The sequence below is a fragment of the Mycteria americana genome, chromosome 8 (assembly GCF_035582795.1).
Source record: "Mycteria americana isolate JAX WOST 10 ecotype Jacksonville Zoo and Gardens chromosome 8, USCA_MyAme_1.0, whole genome shotgun sequence".
NCBI classification, from domain to species: Eukaryota; Metazoa; Chordata; class Aves; order Ciconiiformes; family Ciconiidae; genus Mycteria; species Mycteria americana.
In genome coordinates this window covers 47,854,808-47,876,116 of record NC_134372.1, presented here as the reverse complement: position 1 = coordinate 47,876,116, position 21,309 = coordinate 47,854,808, and the positions used below count along the sequence as shown (strand labels likewise).

At 38.6% G+C, this 21,309-nt stretch overlaps 1 protein-coding gene across 4 annotated transcripts in view; it reads right to left on the bottom strand.

The window, feature by feature from the left end:
- Positions 1-2,849: 2,849 nt before the first annotated feature.
- BANP (BTG3 associated nuclear protein) overlaps positions 2,850-21,309 on the bottom strand; it is a 154,879-nt gene continuing 136,419 nt past the window's right edge. Inside the window, exons 9-10 of one of the 4 annotated variants that reach the window (XM_075510993.1) lie at positions 9,101-9,244; positions 2,850-4,532 (exon numbers count right to left, since the gene is read on the bottom strand). In XM_075510993.1, the coding sequence (XP_075367108.1) occupies positions 4,461-4,532; positions 9,101-9,244 (216 nt within the window). In that variant the 3' untranslated portion in view covers positions 2,850-4,460. The remainder of the gene's footprint in view (positions 4,533-9,100; positions 9,245-21,309) is intronic. The other 3 variants (XM_075510994.1, XM_075510991.1, XM_075510992.1) reach the window with 3 other exon arrangements.

The window sequence follows — 21,309 nt, the reverse complement described above, 5'->3', positions numbered from 1 at the left end:
CATGTAAGTTTAAAAAAAGGCAAAAAAGTCAAACAAAAGGAGACATTTGCCCTTGCATTAAACTTCGCATGTGAAGTTGTAGATGAGGAAAAATAGGTTTTCATCCAGTTCCATCCAATTTATCATGCTAAAGAACAAGACTTGATTAAAAATCCCTTGGCACCTTCTGAAAGATGAGGAGTGTTAACCCCTTGCCCTGGCCACACTGCACGTGAGCAATCACATCCCACGCACTTCAGCTCTAACTTCAGCTCTGCACAACTCCTCTTGCCTCCACTTGCTGCACGGTTAGTTACTCATATTTTTGTAGGGTATAAAACAACCTCTAAATATGTCAAACCTTGTTTAGCAGAGAAATCAAGTATGTCCGTTTGTACCAGCGCATTAAAAAAAAGCAATCTCAGTTTACCCCAAACACCACTCTAACTGAATGACTTTCTTATTCCCGGCTTCATTCAAGGAAATGAGGTTTGACTGTCGAGTACTCACCTAAATCAGCAGAGCTTATAGAAGTGCTTTGGGATCGCAGTGAATGAAAGGAACATTCTTATTTCTGATAATGGGAAACAGTTTTTGCTGAATTATAGTTACGGCTCTAAATTTTCAGTACTTAGGTAATTAGAAATTCAGAAGGAATACTGATTGCCAACAGAAGTTTGTGCAGAGTGAGATTCTATGGTGATTTGGGGGGCTTTTTTAGATATTGGTTTCCCCACTGTATTTTCTAACATGGAACTCCATAGCAGTTCTGTGAAGCGGATAATAAAGTCCAGGGCCACCAGAGCATACCCGTACGCATGCCAGGATATCTGTGTCGGAGACAAGCACTAGAGCAACATTTTGGCCAGCATTCCTTGCTTTACAGGCAAACTGTCAATACTGAAATGCTTAAAAATGCAGCTAATGAAGGCATTCCAGTTTATTTGAGTCACAGAAGGGCGCTCACTTTTATAGTTTTGTTTTGCAAGACAAAATATGTCAAAATAACAAGGAATGAAAGAAACAAAAAGAAAAACAGAAAAGAAATAACCCACATCCTTCACTTTTTTTAGACTAATTTCTAGTTGTATAATCCACCAAACCATAACATTTTGATTAGTTTTTCCATCAGGACCACAGAAGCCCTTAAGAATTCAAGAGATGGATGCTCTTTCAGGTGGGATTCAAGATTAAGTGCTCTGAAAGGTCACTATAATGGTACCGTACTGCCTGTGCAGCCATAACTACATGTCAAGAATTTTAGAATAACATCAAGATAAATGGTGAGGTCCTGGCTACAGTGAACTTAATATCGAAAATAACCAATGGGGCCAAGTAGGGTAACCAGAGGCTCTCCTCCCCCAAAGCCTGCGTGCCTAATCACTATTACACAAAACTAAATCAAACCCATGAAAACAGTATTCTGCAGGTCACGAGATGAATTACAAATAAAATATGCAGCTGATCCTAGTCTAACCTTACAAGAAATGTCCCCCTGAAGACTCTTGGTCATATGTTCTCAATCTCTGCCTCTTGGACAAAAGCAGCATGAAGAGAAAAAGAACAGTTAAAAATGAGAATGTTAGAAGGTTTGCTGAGGGGAAAAGAACCTTATTATTAAAAAGGCAGAAGCTGTGAATAACAAAAGGAGGCGTAATGAGAACTCATTTCTAGCTGACCTACTGAAATGGTCAAACAGTCTTCAAGGGCAGAACTACATCCACGGTGAAACACCAACCTACCTGAACAGAGCGCCAGGCAAAACGCTCAGTACCCCTGCAAGATTTTCATGCCTTCAGTTATCTTATAATACTTGTAGGATTTCTTACTGTTGATATGTTATTGTTACGATAATCTCTGCATGAACATACTCTTCACACTTGCACAGAACTTCACAGACTCTTCACAGTCACAAGCATTTCGTAGAACGGAATTAATTCCTGAATTACTCTTCTCAGGAATGACTTATTTGTACGTGACACAGCCTGTGATGTCTAGAAAACACATAAAACATTCCTGAAGCGAAGACAGTTCCTCCCTGGATAAGGACACGAATCCTCCAAGCACATAACATGTACAGAAAGGGAACAGGGACCGGGATTACCCACAGGAATACCTGGCTCAGTGTTGAAGTTGCTTTTCTTTTAAGTATAAACACAGTGTGACACATCTTAGACTAATGTAAACATTGACGTAACACTGAGAAACATTCACATCTTGAGAAACACGCAGTCTTAACATCTGAATGCCCAGGCGGGTCTTAAGCTGCTCTCCTTACCTATTTATTTCAATTGATTTGTACACTCTCCATTCCACACTGGTGAAGTAGATTTCACTCTCTTGAAATCTAGTTAATGCTATTTCACTGCATGGTGTGCAGTGAATCTTTACAATCACCTTTAGCAGAAGAGACTTGAGCATGCAGCAGTCTACTGGCTAAAGGAAACCTCTCCTGAACTCAATTTCATCTTGTACCTGAGCTGAAAAATGCAAAGAGAACAGAATTCTTAATTGCACCAGAAAACAAAGACAGATACCCTACAGTTTAAATGCATGTGTGTTCCCTCTGAAAGCAGAAGACACCCAGGATGCAGAAGGAAAGCTGGGTAAGAGTAAAACTTTCCAAAGAAAACAAGAAAGCTGCTGTGGCCAATATGAATATAGCAAGAGAGTGGCACGCAGTAGCATGCAGCAGCTTTGCCATCCCAGCTTTCTCACTGTCATTTCCAAGTGATAAATTATTATTAAACAGCCATGCTAAAACGTACAGGCCTTGCTTTATTTTTAGGCTTCTATTTGGATGCCAAGCTCTTCAAACATCACCCAGTCTGAGAAACACTATTAAAAAAAGAAACTGAAGAGTAGCCAAATTCTTGGCCTGTTGCAAGCATTGTATTCAATAAGCTGTGGTTCAGTTTGCATTGTACTTGTGCGTCAAGAAATAGCCTAAAGAGAAGTAGGAATTTACATAAAGTGTAATACTTACCAGGGACAACATTCCCAGAAATTGGGTGTGCTTAACCCTTCCTTTCACAAAAAAGAAAACCGTTATCCTGAATTCAACCATGTAGAATTTGTGGCTATGCCCCATTCATTAATACATTAAATGCATTATGAGCCATATATTGACAATAACCATATAGCAAGTCAGCTGAAAAACAAACACAAAGCAACACCTCCCCCAGTAAACTCTATATTTTTCTAAAACGTGCACCATTAAGATAATCAGGTTATAGCAAACGCGTGTCCTTTCCACTCAAGCTTAGCAAATATGAAAATGCAGCTTTCTTGAAATGGGTATCAGATTTCCCATAAGTTTCAGCGGAGAGGGGATTTCACCCTGCTGTTGCAGGTTGGATAACAAGACAGGTATCCGACTTTTGCAGCCCAGCTTTTTATGGATGAATCTCAAACTGAGGTATTGCCACAAATGGCTGGACAAAGGAGGCAGGAGGAACTAAAAGGGAGAGAGCTCAGAAGAATCGCTCACATTTTTTAAAAATGATTTCATAAGTTCATTGTATAAAATAGGATTTGCAGACTCAAAAGCTTAACTATCACATTTTTCTTGCACTGGAAATTTAGATAATAGCATGATCTAAGATTGATATCTTCCTTATAGACTTAATCTTACTTCTCAGTTTGACAGCAGAGCTTGCCAGATAGTGTCTGTCTTCAAATACTGCAGAACTACACTCTTACAGCAGAGTCCAGTCAAACCGTATTCATTCCTAAAGCAGAGAGCAACTTAGAGCTGCACTATTCATAAATACACATTTATTTTTCATTAGAAATGCATAATTACAGCATTTAAAAGCATTTTCCCCTAGAAAAGTAGTTAAGCAACAGTACAAACAAAATTGTTAGTCTTCTGCAAATACAGTTTTCATTACACTGAACAGAAAACACCAGCAAAAGGCTAATACTTGCAGTTATGGGATTTTTCTTTTTTTAAATATTTTCCATTTTTGTTATAAACACCATAGCAAATAAAAAAAGCTGTTTAAACAGTGAAAAATATTTGAGCTCTTGATCTTCTATATGTGGTAAAGCAAGTATTGCAAAGCAGCAATACACTTCCTAAGATATCTGCAGACATTCAAATGGTGTATTTCACAGAAGAAATGAACAGGATGAAACATTAATTTAGCCTCATGGTTTTGATTCATTAGATTTCTTTCCCTCTTTCTGAAAGAATTTTTTCTCTTTAAGTGTACCTAAGGGCAGGCCATGTATTTTTTCTGAAGGCCAGATTCTCAACTGATGTAGTGATGTAGCTCCGACTTAAATAAATGGGTCTGATTTATTCCAGGTGAGTGCAAGCAGATCACCAGAACTCTACTGTTTGCAGGAGATGTTTGAGGTGTGACCATTAGTCTCATAGGTATTTCCATTCTCCTGTTGTTGCACGAGGACTACAGCACTTAACTTCCGACTGGGGTTCGCTGACACCTTGGTTTGACACAGTTTTCGCAATTCTCTTATTGAATTTGGATTGCTCCGTGTTCTATCTGCATCTCTGGCTGGATTGCTGATTGAAGGGTATCAGTGCCCTGCAAAAGGAAACATGAAATCAGTAAATCAAGACAAAAGTGCTTTCCTTTGGTGTAGCCAGGGGAACGCGAACAAGTTATACTAATTGAAACTTCTTGTATGTACCAGTGCAAAATCTGCACGGATATCAGCTCTATGACAGAGTTGAAATGGGAATACACTTACAAAGGCACCAAAAATAACATAAAGAGTCCACATGAAGACTAAGTAGACTAATGCCCTTCCAGCTGGAAAGAAAAGGCTAAAATAATGAAATCATGATAAGGATCTATAAAATCACGAGTGGCACAAAGAGAGCAAATAGAAAACAATTATTCCCTCTCTCTCCCCAAAAAAGAACCAGCTCTAAAAAGAAACAAAATAAAACCCGTGTCTGGCACAACATGTGCCGAAGCTGTGGAAGGCTTTGTGTGTGAAGCACAATGTACGTACTGACAGCTCGGGGGTCCAAGGCAGAGCTGAACAGCGTTATGGAAGGAAAGTCCACCAAGGGTGATCACAGAAAAGACAGTAGTAAGTCCCGGAGTGACAGAACCATCGTAGGTAAGGGGAGTAAAATTACCTGTTTGCCCTGTGCTTGGAATTTCCCCAGCTGGTGCGGGATACGGTCTAAAACTGCTGACTTTACCCACTGTGGTCCTTCTCTATTTTGTGTAAAATGAGAATAGTACTACTATAGTGACCCTTTTTCTCATAAAATTCTTCCTACAGGCCTGATTCTACACACTTTCCAACAAAAACTGTCCTCCGTGAAAGAGTTTAAAGGAAAGACAACTGACTTAAGCTTTCAAAGGAAGTCTCCTTAAAAATCAAATTACGGCCTACCAGTAGTCTGACCGTGCTGTGAAAGGATAATCCCATAGCAAACTGCCTTTTTAGCCAAGTTAGTTGGAGTAAGGAAAACTAGATTATGAAACAAACTCCATCTTTAGAGCTGTAAGATGAATAGCATTTAAGAACAGCTGTATTGGCTTGGATAAAGTCTATCACACCCAATAAGCCTTCCCCTGATAGCAGCCAATATCACAAGCACAGATAAACTACAAGAAAAGGGCAAGAATTTAATGATATTTTCCTGCACACTCCCACAGATTCCAGAGATCTGCCCTTGACAGATTTTCCCTCCATAAATTCATCTAATAGCTGCTTTATGTAATGCCCTGGATACAGAATTATTTCTGTGGCAGTACTTCTGTTATGAAAAAGTCTTACTTGAAGCCCTGCCGTATGCTCTCAGCCTGGTATCTGCGAGATGACCCACAAAGGCACAAGGGTGGGAATTCAACTAGATTTCCCATCCTTTAGGTTTTACTATACAGTCGCCACTTATTTACTCAAATGAAAATACTGGAGGTTCAAAATTATAAAGCATTGCTCCTAAATTCAGGTTTTTGTTGCCAGATTATTTCTCTTCATCTCTCTGCCTTGTTGCCGGTAATTGCACACAGCTACAAGATTGTTTTCCTGTTCAATTTTATAAGTAATTTGGTGTTTACTTAAATGTTCAATAAATTAGTGCCAAAGTGGTGAATAATTCTATCAGGTTGCTAAATTTGATAGCAGGTAAGTTTTCAAGTGACCAAAGTTTTTTCTTTCCCATTAGAGGAAAACTGTATTGAAGTAATATAATTACCAAATAATAGCCACAACAGCAATACTGAATATTTATCCAACATTCAGACCAGAAGTAGAAGACTGCCCAAAGGGGTTAGAAGCACGCTTTAGATTTGGAATTATGTTTTTTTTCCAAATCAAACAAAATTTACCACCAGCATATGAATTTGAGCACAGAATTAATCCAAATATTCTTTGTCACCATCACATTCTATATTTCTAAATTTTGCAAGCTGCTATAAGAAAGAATGCTATCGAGACATGAAAACAAGCCAACTAAACCTAAATCCCGAAAATGCATCTGATTTCAAACCATGTCTCCCTCCATGCATGCATTTGCAATTTTATGCCAGCAAAACACTGTTCATATATTAATAGTTTGTGTTCACATATGTGGTTTAGGGTTATTAAGAAACTCTCAGAATCCTAGCTATTAATACTTCTGTCTACAGGAATTTGAAAATACAAAATCGTGCGTGAATACATTGAAAACACTATGTTGAAGTGCGTATTGCTGTCTGCTTCAGCTGAAGTCAGAGAAGGGATTCATTTCAAGTAGCCTCACCCCTACCTTCAGCTTTGCATATGCGATTGCTTCCAAATGCATGGTTTTCAAGAAAAAAGGTCAGGCAACTGGTGTCTTGTTTTCAGACATTAAATAAATTCGCAGTTGTGGTGTTTCAAACCAGGAATTTGTGTAGGGCATAGCATCCAACCCAGGTGGATAATAAACTCCACTTTTATAAGCTTTGTTTGATAAATAGATTGAAAATCATTGAGAACATCTCAGTACCTTGGCAAAGAACTATATGAAAACAGATAAAAGCATCACTACAGCCTCACTGACAGGGTTTTCCCTTCAGATAAGAGATCTAAGATGAGTAGGGCTATTCCACAATTTTAGCCAAAAAAAGCTACTGGGCTATCCATATAACTCAAGAGTAATGCCAATACCAAGTTGGGTTCTCCAATTCATTAACAGACTCTTAGTTTTTAGTTTGTGTAAACTGAGGAAATATTTATGGCAAACTTATTTTTAGTCTTGCCTGTTTTTCCTTTCATACACTTCTTATTTCACATTCCTTTTCTGCTTCTCTTCAGCTTTGTACAAATCTCTGTGGTTAACCACAATATTAAAACCTAACACAGCGCAAAGTGTCCCTTGAAGAGAAAAGTAACTCCTCTGGTGGCTGCCAGTCATGTGGGAGACGGACACCGATGTTTATAACTGAACGCCGTAACCTCTTGCCCATCAGAGGTGGTAGCTGAGAAGGGGAGGACAGGAACAAGGAACAGACTCAGGAGAAAGTCCGTGGGAGGTAAATTTGAGAATTTCCCAGGCCTGGAGTGAGGACAGCAGCACGACAAACACCTCGCGCTACCTGACGCCTATATGCTTTATTAATTGTGTGGGACCAGCAGTACTTGAGGATTTATAAGAAATAAGGCACGATCGTTGCCTGTCTTATTGTATGCTGGACTCTTATAGTCCAGCGTACTATTACAAGTGACTAAGAATAAAATATTGAGAAGGTTAGTGCAGAGACAAATCTACAAAAGAGGGAAAAACTCTTATTATATGCTGGACTCTTATTGTCCAGTGTACTATTACAAGTGACTAAGAATAAAATATTGAGAAGGTTAGTGCAGAGACAAATCTACAAAAGAGGGAAAAACAACGATTGAGGGCTCATCTACACGGGAAGATCAGTGTACAGAAAACTAGAATGTGATTTTACAGCACAGGACACTCACATGCCAGGCAGTCTGATCCTTTTTGGCAGGGAGCATCATTTTTCTGAAAAGCACTTCGTAGTGTCCAGGTGGGGAGCCAGCGTGGACTGGGGCAACTAAAAGAGTTTAGAGCTCCGGCCTTCCTACCTGCACCAGTGAGCGCAGACGGCGCTTCGGCAATATGCAACACAGCTCCATCTTTTGTTTGAGGCCCTCTTTGCCACTGGGATAACTAATGTGCTCTGCCTTCACAGAGCGAATTGATCTGCAGATTGCCTTGCCCATGGAAGAAGAACTAAGAGCTTGAGTTTTGTGCACGCAAAGTCTGGACATGATCCCCTTGATTTCTTATGCAACTCCCCCCCCGCCCCAAGAGACTCAATATCCAAATGTTTGTAGCCAGATGAGAATTCTCTACAAAACTGGGTATGTATCAGACAAAAATCCACTCTAATATTGGCTGCTAAGGATACCATTATATTTTGGCTAGCAAGCAACAGCTTATTTTTCACAACCACTTGGCATTCCCTAGAAACGAAGTCCACTAAGTGAGGTTCACAGAAGAATGTGTAATCATCTTCAGAAACATTTCTGACAACTGTTTTAAGTCAGCATTCTCCTGTTGTCACCAGTCACAGCTGCAAGCTGATGAGAAACTTTTTCTAGACTCAGATACATGACTGTTCAAACTGGTTTAAAAAGAAAAAAAAAAAAAAAACAAACAACACCCACGATAATTCCTCCACCGTAACTGAGAGGATCAAGTGTTCACTTACAATTGCTAACATTGCGACTTCTGCAGGAAATCCAGGCTGTTGATCAAAATAACTGGAAAACTGCTGTCAGAAAGGGAATAACATTTTTAAGAGAAACCTCAGTCTGAAGAATACTTTTTGGATAGATTCCAAGCAAGTTTTTTGCCCTGTCCTTTAACATGTCTGTCAGCCTTCAAGGATGCAGGAAAACAATGATGACCAAAATAACTATTCTTTAGAGGCACTGAGCAAGAACATAGAAGCAGGAATAGTCAAAGACCATTTATACCTTTACCAAAATGATGTTTCTTATTATAGATGATTTTTTTTTTTTGGTTATGGTTTGGAAACAGGATCATAAACTCATTGGGACTGCAGCATTTCTGGACAGATATATAGCTCATCTGACAGATGTTTCGATCAAGTTATGTACATTCAAATAGCAAAAAAATATATATACATACTTGATTAGTCGCAGAGTGGTCTGTCACTGGTGTCAGCTGCACATATTGGACTTGGATATCACTCCCTTGGAGCGGGGATCCATCAACACCCCCTGACGCAGGCTCAGCAGAAGCAACAGCTATCAGCTGAGCACCCTGCAACACCTGGAGGGAAAGCAATGGAGAAAGCAGCTTGTAAACAACCGCAATCAGAAATGCATTATGAACCATCTAACTTAAAACAGATGCAAAACCAAAGACCATTAAAAAGAAACACAAGAAAACTTGTCTATCAGTAACAGTTGCTTTCAATCATGTGGGTTTCCGAGAGGATATGGTACGCATATGGCAAGATTCCCATACTAGATGCTCACCGCATTTTGCCTTATGAGATTCGTAATTCTGTTAATGATTATTGCAAAGACTAAGTGAGATAGACTGAGCAGGTTACACTAAGTGTGATAACTTCAACAGCACGCAACAGTATCACTGAGTAATGCTTTTACTGTTACATAAACAGACACAGATCCAAGATACTCCTCTGACAGCCAAAGGCATTCAACTTCCGACAATTTACTACAGTAATGGTTATATTCCTATTGTATACGGAGGTAGAGATTTAAGAATTGCTGCTAATTAATCCTTACTCTAAACACATCTGCATTTGACTGGTGAAGACTAAGTCCCCTATAGGCTTCAAAAACCAAAGAACGGTCGATCCATCTGAAAGTGCTTGCTTAAAAATGTTCTTGTGATTAGACTAATTTTAATTTACTTCTTAAAACACAAATCAGAGTAAAATACATATATGTAAACAATGACAAGTCCCCAGTCTCATTTTTTAAATTCAGCTAAAATATACATATGCAGTTTTAATTTCTATATGCCACGAATGATGTATTTTTGAACTACGGTATTTGAACCACAGCGAACAAAAGACATCTTTCAAACGCAGGAAAGAGAACAAAGAACAAAAATAACATTCTTAACAAAGGTTTTTCTTAACAAAGTATGATTTCTCAGCTGATCTGCGGGTGGGTGGCCATGAAGGAGTGGGCAGACCAGAATTTCTCTAGGGAGTGTGGGAGGCAAAAAGAGGTGACCTCCGTAAATGACCTTTAGGGGTGTTGTCAGGATTTTATAGGGATCTTGGGTGTTCTGAGATACAGTCAGCATCAACTGCAAAAGGATGCTACATTTTGTTTTTACAGGAGTAAGCAAAATTCTCTCATCCTACGGTATTTGTTTTGGAACTATATGATACATACCACGGAACTACATCACAGTCTGTCCTACTGATTACCTGCAAGTCTTAAATGGATTTTCCCTCATTTATTTCTGAACTACAAACTTCAGAACGACTGTGAGCAACTGAACAAGCCCATCATTCTCACATACAAACTGTTTTACAACAAAGCAGCCTAAAACCTGTAACAGTACCAGCTTCCCTGGTTTACAGTATGTTCTCAACTGCACACCTTCCAGCGCTCTTCAAAAGAACTCCCTTTTATAGCACACACTCTGGAGAAGACAAAATAACTCTGTTATACGTTATCTTATACCAAACCTATTAGATTCCTAGTGATAATCTACCTTTACCATCCTGCCTACCAAAAAAAACCCCAGTAATACTTGCATAAAATACTTTTTGCTGTCAAATTACACTTCCCTATTGGTTTCATGCAAATGCTTATTTGCTTTTCCTATTGTCTTCCTGCTGCATAAACTATTTGTAAATAAGCTTTCATTAACAAAGAAATGGGAAGCATTTTTATAGGATGCATCGATGAAGCTGAGCTAGTTTTCCCAGAGGTAAAATGGACAACGTGCCAACATTAGCAGGGGCTGACAAACCCAGGTATTTATGAATTTCCATTGACAAGGTCATAGATTGATTGCTGCTGCTCCATTCCTTCCAACTACCCAGATTAAAACCAACTCAGTTAAGGTTAAATGTGCTCCAATCCCAGTTCAAGACTATAGCAGTGATAGCTACATACACTGTGCTTGCTTTCCAGTTGTATAGGTTGAAAAAAACCAGATTGCCAAATCGGAGAGAGAAGACATCAAACATTATAAAAATCACAATTAGTATAGGTTTTCCTTCTTTGTCAGGCCCTGTTTGTGCAGACCCCAAGGACTACAGGCTTCAGTATTCAATCATGGGAGGTGAGCGGCCAAGCAAGGCAGGTTCATTTTCACTAGCGTTATGCCAGAGTATTTGGGGTTTGCAAACCAGGTGATTGGCTCTAAATTGAATGTCGCACTGATACGTTTATTCCCTACCAATTGCCGCCCTTGTATTTTTTCCCTACAGCTAGAAAACATGGTAGGACACTTGGAAGCCAGGAAAAGGCCATTTTTCAAAATGAAGAACCATTTTGCTTCTTTAAGCTTCTCTTTACCCATTTGTCCATCGTGCACAGCCTCCTTAATACGTGTTTAAAATCACTTAAAAACAAAACAAAACAGAAAACCACAAAAACCTGTCTGGACTTTGAAAACTAAAAGAAGAACAATCTAATGCTGAAAAAGACTTCTTAATGTTTTCCACTTAATACATGCTAACATTAATAGCTGTCTTAGATTTCATTAAATACTGCCTAGCTTGTTATTGTGGCATAACTGGCTCTATAATCAGTTGCTGAACAAATGAGAATAAAAGCAAAAACAGGGACAAGATCCCAGTCTTAAATTAAACCATCTGACTGAACTTCAAATGAAGGAATGAGCAACAAGCTCTTCTTAATATCTGCAGAGTTTATATACAGCAGGCTGAACAAAATTATTTTGCCGTTTCTATTTGAATTACTGTACAGCTTCTGAAATTAAGATACAAATGGATGAGAGTAGAAGGGGAACATTGCCGTCTTCACCCCTTTTTTTTTTTTTTTTGAAAGGGATTTGGAAATAAAGCTGTTTCTGTAGTCTCAATGGCCTAGCACCTTGTGCTTAATCCCGCTGAGCCAAAGAGAGGATCAACCCAATCTCAGGCTCAGCCTGGAATATTTGATCCCACGTTGTATGTCTGAACACCTCTGTCAAATGTGACATGATGATGACCTGCAGCTTACTAAAGATATCACTTAACTAATCACACCGTACTCGTAAGATAACACAATTTATCATAAATCTCAGGCGTATCCAGATAGGAAAATCCAACTGAACTGACATTAAAACCAGCAATAAATTACATTTTCTCTAGGCATTACTGGAGATTATGATAAATGTATTATATTTCTGTCTTAGCTTAAAAATATGCTAAAAGTTTGTTATGCTGAAGAACTATGACTGATGTCACCCTTTCTGCTTCTCACAAACAGCAGTATTGATAAATATTCTCTTTAGAAAAAGCCCAACTCAGGCAAATAGAGCAGCAAGTTTGGTTATGGTCCTTGGATTCTGCTTGCATTTGTGATTTCACATTACATGGCATTCGTGGAGGAGCTGGGTACCAGAGCCTTTTGCAAATGTAGTGTAAGTATACGGCTTGTCTTTGGCTGCTTACCTGACTTCCAGACCAATACTTTAACTTTGTAATTCTTACCTGCCCTTGACCTTAAAATAAAGGAACTGTACCAAAAAAATAAACAATTTGCCCTGAAAATGAACTTCTCTTCCCAATTCCACTGGGCTTCTCTAACATCCTGCCTTACTGGTCCAAAACAGGGAACAGAATATGGTTAAACTGAAACGTAAGAAACGTCACTTCTAACAAAATTCATTAATTCACGCTCTAAACACACACAGAGAACAAGCAGCTTGAAGTCACACTTCCCCTTCATTTAGGCACAAAAGTATCTGACATGGAGCATCACTCAAGCTAACTCGGGCTAGTGAGAGTTCAAGCCAATGCTGAAAACAATCCTAAAAAAGACTGCTTTTAAAATTAACAAGCAGACCAAAAAATGTTTTTGTAAAAGAACCGAGTGGAGTACTAAGAAAAAGTACATTTGGTCATCTCTTATTGCTTGCTGTCAGCGGTAAACAGTTGTCTTGACAGCAACGAGATCTTTAGCTCTCGCGGAGCCGGAGCCCACTCTTTACATCGCACAATCATTTCCACTGCAAGCATAAGCAATTGCACAGCTGGAACAGAGCAGCTCGCCAAATTCTTCTGTTCTTTCAGCTTGCAGTTAGAACCATGGATACATGCTTTTCCCCAAATAGAAAACCTAGTGAAAAATGTTTCTCAAGAAAAATCGGAATACTTTAGGAAATGTCTAGAAGATATTTGAGAATATCTTTGAGATGTATGGATCTGAGAATGCTTTGAAACTACCAATGCTCTCAAGCCCATTTTGTGACCTGGCCTGATCTTTGCAACCCTTCACGTCCCAAACCTCGTTGCCTCAAAGACTACCACATTGCACGGTTGCCTCAAAGACTACCACATTGCACGGTGAGCCTGGTGAAGACAACTTGCCTAAATTAAAAAGCAAGCATGAAAGAGCCCCTTCCCTCACTATTCCCATCACCTTTCAGAATAAGAAAATGTTCCCTAACACCTTCAGACAGAAATACAAATGTATTTCTATTCGTTTTGATTTTAAACGGTCCTAGAAATACTAGAAGGAACAGTATTTTGTTCAGATGTTTAAAATGAAGTGCGAGCTCTTGGCATTGCTAGTGAACACAGAACCACGGTCTCCTTGACCAAACATTTATTTTCCTTAAAGCTCTGTAAGCTTTCAATGAGAGATACAAGAGCTGACAGATTTGATAAAATGAGCTAAGGGACAGACAGCTCCCCCCTGCGCACTCAAAGCATACTGTGCCCATACATATGTTATCTTATTTTGCCCATACATACGTTATCTGTCCCTCCCTATAGCAACATTAACACAAATCCCGGCTTCCCAATCGGAACTGTAGCAGAAGCACAGCCCCTTGCAGTGCTATCCCACTGACCTGAACCTTTGCCTTTCTCTTTGGGATTTTTCCCTCCCCTCTCCACCTTTTTTCCTCTATCATTCTCTCTTCAAAGTCTCGGTGATTTGGGACATGTAAGCTATTGAGCCTGAAGGTCCTGGATTTCTGTTTTTCGTGCCTTTTTCAGTGAGATGCTTGCCATATAAAATGTAATAATAAAATCAGTAGTAATAATGAAAACCAGCTACTTTCTGTGCTCCCTTCCTTTCCATTTAAAGACCATTTTAGCCCATAACTAATAGTTCCCATTTAACATTCAACTGCCAGGGCAGGAAATAAAATTTTTTAAAAAAGATTAAAATGTAATAGGTTTTCCTTCAGTTTCTTCCAAAATTATTCAAGCATAGTTTCCAACCACGGTTCAATTCATATCACATCCTCTGCTGATTTTACTTATCACTGAGAATAATTCTTCTAGAAACCCATAACTTAAAACTCTTCTCTAGACCCCAACCTTCAAAAATAGGTAACTGTTTTGGGATAGCTGAAGTTTGTTTACCAAAAAAGCCCATTCCTCAGCCTGGTCCTTGCCAGACTGAGCCTTCTAAAACACATTCTTGCTACTGTTGTTGTGAGCGTTTTTATTAATCTAGGCAAGCACATATGTTTGCCTACCTATAAAAAGCTCAAAACCAAGACACATTGGGATTTTGGTGTCTTTTTTCCATCGTTTCTTCCCATTTCTACTGCAGGAATGCAATAGAAGATGACATTTTTTAAAAAAATGAGGTTTTGAATGACTGAAAGAGTGGTTGTTTATAGAAGGTTCACATCTGAAAATCCTGTAACGCTTATAGCCAGCAAGTAACCGTTTCAGCAAATGTTGCACAAAAGAAATGAGTTGCTCATAGGAAAAAGGAAAGATCTCAGTGACATGCTCTAGCTAAAACACTGGTAAAAAGGAAAGTTTGGGCCCAAAAGTGTAAGGATGGTTACAGGTTTAGAGGATTCCTAGAAAACAAAAAATTAAGAAAATACCTGCCTAACATCCTCCTACAGTGTCATTCGTCATTGATGGCAACACTACATGAATACATCCAAATAGCAAACACAGCTCCTTCAAATGGTAAGAAGCTCTGCTGCTAAACATGTTCACTTAAATAAGATCACTCCCTCTAGGTGATTCTTTTCAGTCTTAAAGTTTTCTTCATGGAGCCTTAAGACTAAAAACATCCACTGTATTTAGTGGCAACAAAACATTTATTTAGTGGATTTACAGGCTTATAGATGAGCTTACCTGAGGCAACTAGACTCTATATTTAGGTGCAGAACTCAAAACTTTTTACTACCAGAAATTAATGAGTTCCTTGAAAACATCCGAGGCTTAGACTGATCAAGATTTCTGTCACCTTGGCATTTACTAAGGAATCTGGAACAGGCAATGCAGAACGCCGAAAGAATGGAGCTGTATGAAAAAAACCCCAAGATTTTCTTCCGTAAGATTGTCTTTTGTAGTTTTTAATTTCACTTGTTGAAGCAGAGCAAGACCCAACACTAGGAAACAAGTTCAGTATGGAGGATACTTAAGTATAAAGGAAAATCAGTAACATGATCTACTTTTCACTCCTTCCTCTTTAAGCCATCGGTTCAATTTAACAGGTCATGGTCAAGCGTATTGAAAAGCTTGTATCTCATGGGGGCTGGAACAAAGTTATTTTGGTGTTTTTACAGTCCTGTTCCAATAAAATTGAAGTATTAACGTGACAAAAAGGAGGGGCAGCAAAGGACAGACTGACCTAACTGTTCTCGAAGAAGCAGTCCTCTTCATGCTACGATCAAGCAGTATTCATTGACAACCACTGTAACCCTTGTGCTATATTTATCTATCCCATATGTATATCAAGTAAGGATGCATATAGCCTGATGATGTGTTATCTTTCCGAAGAAATAAATTCACGTTCAACCTGTAATTCTTCAGAACAAATACACAGCTGACAACGTGGACCAAGGATCACTACATATTGCTGCATACTTTCTACGCTGTACTTAAAATTAAACAACAAGTATTTTGATAGAATTACAAGACAGTTTTAAGGACTAAGTTTTATCTTCCAAACTTTTAAAAATATTAACAGCAATAAAAGACTGGAAGTTCCTCTTCCAAAAAGATAAGGAAGACAGATGGCTCACAGTGTTGCAGAGACTATCTGCAGCTTTTCTCTCTCAGCAACTAGCGATGAGAAGCATACAGAGGGGTGAGTAAGCACATGGAAGATGTAACCCATCCTTTAGATCATTTATTGGCAACCCTTTTTTAAGCAGAAGCCTCCAAAATATGAGGCCTCTCTTCTTTTTAAGGTGCATTTTTGTGGCAGCTATATGTTCAACTTCAAACTACTAAGATCACACTGAAGTAAAGGAAAAAGCCAAAATATATACCACTCACATTTCTTCCAAAATAGTTACATATATTAATTTCTTATTTTTCAAGCTGAACTTGTTCTGATGATCATTTCATCATTACCAGCATCACCACAAGAGAAAAAAGCCTCTAGGCCGTAACGTACACTCCAATGTGTTTCATATCCAGCCACCACGGAGTTTCCAGAAATTCACAGGTTTTTCTGTTTTACTGTTACAAAGGGCTGATCATTGTCTAGTTTGTCTTACACGGCATAAATTAAGGACCCTTACACAAAGCAATTTCCATGAAAACCACAGCTGCTTTTTGAAGTATAGAGGCCATCCCGTCTTTATTTTAAATACTTCCATTGACAGAATAGCACGGAGCATCTAGCATACTGCCCCATCTTCTGTGTCTTCTCATTATTCCCTGCAGGAAAAGGTTTGGGAGGTGAAAGACTGTATTTTATCCTATCAGGCAGGCCACCAAACGTTCACCAGTATAAAAAAAAAATAATTCTGGAATATTTTTTCTTAGAAAACTACATTATTTTGCATCTAGCTTTATTAAAAGGCAGGTTGAGTCAATCATATCTAGTCATCTAGGTCAGAGTGTAAAACTGACCTGTTACTTTCATTACTTAGCATTTAATTACACTGCCATTTACGTATCACTAATTATTTGTTTTCTTTCATACCTTTGATTAAAATACTGAATAGCATTAGTCAAAGATATTTGTGGGAAAACACTAGAAAATACAAATTGGAAGGCTTAAAATTACTTTTCGCAATATATCAGCTAGATATTTTTGAATAAATTTAACACTGGCTTCAATCATTTGCTATAGGGCTACAGTTTCAAATTATCAGAACAGCACGTTAGAAATATAAAGCAAATAAGTATACTGTCATTCAAACTCACAACAACAAGCCCATTTTTAGTAAAATAATGCTGATTCACATTAAGCATGCTAACATGTTTTAATTCTTTACCTATTACCTTCTGAACACTTCCTCTAAACTGGACATATTTATTGAATTAAAAACACACTCCTCATAATGTCTGTGCCCAGAAGATGCCAAAGAAAAGATTCGGCTATGATGTCCCCTTCCCACTTGAGCAAGACACCAGGTATGGACTGGGCTATGCAGAGAAGAAAAGAGAAAACAAAAAAGAAGGGTTCCGAGAGACCCCATGGTAATGAAGTGACTACCAAAGTCGGTGTCCCCAAATCATGTATCCTGTTGGCAGTTCCCATCACCCCAAATCAAATTGCTCCACTCACCTGTCCTCAAATACTGCAGTGTTGTACGATAAGGGGTTTGCAGAAAAATACACAGCAAGAGCTTTGGTAATGCTAAGGTAATATATTCCTGTTAATGTCCCAATATGTTTTTCTTAAAATAAAAGTATGTTTGATCTAAGGAAACTGGAAACAATATAAAAAGGATCCACTGCTCTTAAAGATTAGGATATCATTCTGAAGTTAATGATCTAGTTCATAAAGCTTTACTTAGAGTCCTCTCCTTACTCCAACAACAACTTGTACCTAAATTTGCTATTTATTTCTTACATAAAATGTGCCAATACAAAAATAAATTCAGCATATATAAAAGTCTAATATATTGCAGTTCACAGAGAGAGGAACTCTCCCTGCTGTGTATTTCTAAGTGTGCTGAATTGAACCATGCAAAATGTGACCTTAAATCTGTCAAAACTTCATTAACTAACACCCCTACAGAGTCATATAACTGAGAGCACCTCCTTTAAATTCCCCAAACTAAAAGGCATGAAAAGTGAAACTGATTTCAGCTCTACCGAGTGTGGAAAAATGAAAAGAATAATTCCAGAGTACATTTTTATCAGCGGCATTATTTCCTTGCATAACAAATAATAAACCATCTCATCTGCTTTTACTTTGAGCATATACCACAGCACAGTCCTACTCAGTAATGTCTACTCCGAGATTCCCTTAACGTGCCTGTACAAAACCTGGAGAAATGCATGAACACAAACTGCAGCTATTGTGGTTACTTAAACAAACTTCACAAAAATGTCTATCTTTCTGGCTACTGCGGTTGGACCGAGCTCGATAAGTGATGGCAAATTGTGGCTTAGTGTATTTAAACCATCTGCATCCTCCAAAGCCCTTTCACAACACACTACCTTGTTTCTTAAGATCTCCGTTGCAGTGATCCCCGAGGAGAGCAAGGCTCAGCGAGCCCCGGGAGCCAGCCTCTGCCTCTGAAGACCAACTATTCCGTAAAGCCACCAACACTTTCCAGCACTATGGTTTTATGGAGAGTAGCAGCCACCAGTGAAATGTTCTAATAGGCCCTGAGCAAAGAAAAATGAGATGCACAGAACTGCGTGAAGTTTTGGAAAGGCAAGCGGTGGCAGAGGTTCATGATCTTTATTAACATTCGCTGGACAAGGGGGGTTTTGTTTGTTTGGGGTTTTTTTAATTTTTACAAATAAATATTCTGGGATCTTTGAAAAGCGTTCACATCTAATTTGGTAAATAAACTGGAGAAACATACGGGGTAGAAAAAGACCAAATTAATACAGTTCATGTAGTCTTTTTTAAAAAAAAAAAAACAAACCACCAAACCCAAAACACCTGCTCTCACCATCACTCTCTCTCAGACCCTTTCCTAAGCACAGTCCAACTGGAATAAGCAATCTGACCCTTTTTTTTTTTTTGCCATATACAGTATTTAAAAACACGTAACGTAGAAAAAACCCACGAGGCTCACAATGTCTCTCCAGGTTAAATGCATCCTGCCTAAATTTAAGTGAACACCTAAAGACAAAGGTGCAGTTGTTAAAAGTATCTCACACTTTCACTGGGTCACCACATGTACTCTTACATGGCAAGCTGGGGGTCCCTCAACAGACTAACAGCTCCTTTGGGAAGTGGTTGGTATTGAACACAAAAGGGTAATCAGTGTAATTAAAACTTTATCTGTCAACTCTTACGCTGGCTGAAAGGGATGCAAAGTTAATTACTAAGAAATAAAAGCCTAAATCAAGCTTTGTATCATGTCATCTAAATACAATGAGATTATATGAAATCCTGTATAAAGTAGTGCACATTTACATCAGCAGTATTTTATTTGAACTCATTATCACAGGTAGACGGACAGTAATGTATCTGCCAGCATCAAAGGATAACAAAGCAAAGAAAGAGGTATAGTCTCAAGATGCTTTGGGGTCACATCCCATGGAAGCCGAGTGGGGTCCTTCCTTTGACTTCAAGTAGAGATGGACTCAGGCCCTATAAAATGATATAAAATGCACCAAAACAAAGCACAGAGTTCCATTGAAAATCCACTTTAAACTAGCACATGTGCAAAACAATTATAATTAATTGGCAGTTCAACTGCAGATGTAATTTCAGTAAAAATTACTTGGTTACAGAAAGAAGAGTTACCTCATCTAAATTCACTGTATCAAATTAAAGAGGCTATTTGGAAGTATGAGGCTTGTAAGGAAATCTGTATCGTACATCTGACTCATCTTTTGTACGAAGATACTCTTAGTAAATTGCCCACCAAGGGAAACTTCTCAGAACAGCTTCGTGGTTAAGGGACAGCTCTTTGCAGATGTGGCACTTCCCAAACCGTAACCTACAGTTTAATGTCAGCTGTTCCACAAAAGGTAGTTTGATGTACCTGCACCTGCCGGAGTTCCCCAAGTTAGGTAGTTTTGGTATTTCGTGCCCACTTTCTCCGAAGGCTCTGGTTAATCAATCTCTTTTCTGTATCTCTCTCCTGGTGAACCAATGTTTTACATCATAGGAGCTACATGCACACATAGGGAGATGTAACTGCCAGGCAATCAACCCACCAAAAATTAGTTCATATATCCCAATCACCTTTTGGCAAGAAAAAAAAAAAGAGAGAAATATATCACTAAGCATTTCAGCTCAGCTCAGCCTTCGACATTCTGTTACAGCTTGCAAAACCTTTTGAGTTAATTCAATCTAAGAACAGTAAATATTATTCAAATCTACGCAATTGCAACATTTTGTGATTAAATGGCTTACTGTTAGCAGTAAGTACGATAGAATTGATGGAACTACTTCCAAAAGAAAGATTTTTCAAGAGTGGACAATTAAATCTCTCTACCATAATTCACTATTTTGAGCAATACTAAAGAAGCCTTTGGCTTAAATGTTTTTTTTCCAACAGAATGTTATTTTTGGGTTGTATTCAATGTACCACTGAGTGCTATTAAGAAATGGCTGGATAGTTCAGAGAAAAATACTACAGTGTCAAAGAAATCTTACTAAGCTGTAGCTGCTGAGTGCAAAAGCTCAAGAAACAAGTCATACATGAGTGACCCAGACTCCCTCCGACTGACCAGCACTGATAAAGGTTATTCAAGTGAATAATAAATGGTGACTCACACAGCATCTGGCTGGTGGGAAATTTTTTGTTGTGACATAACCTAGCCAAGAGGGAGAGGATAACTCGGTCCTAAGGGACTGTCTTCCTTTACATTTTTATGGGACAAGTCCCTGCTAGTCTAATAAACGTAAACGTGGCTTTAAATGTCACCCTGCTGGTCCCATCCTCCAGTCTCAAATTCCTGATGGGATTAGTTATGCTTAAAACAAAAAGTCAAGATAAATGCGCAAGTACTTTCAGCATTTACTATGAAATTCTGCTAAAGTCCTCATGCAATTTCAGCAGAAATAGCATTCAATCCTTTCAGAAATAACTTAAAACTAGAATTTGGACTCTTGGTGCCAATGAGAGGGTACATCTCCTCCGATGAGGCTAGCAGTAAATATGCCACTTAAAAATAGTAAGACCAGATCACTGGGGATCTACCAGAACCACACACATCTGTTATTCTGCTTAAAAATGTCTCAAACAATTTATCAGTTTCCACTCGGAACGGTGATTTTACTTTGATTCCATAAAGAAAAGACATTTGGGGGGAACTG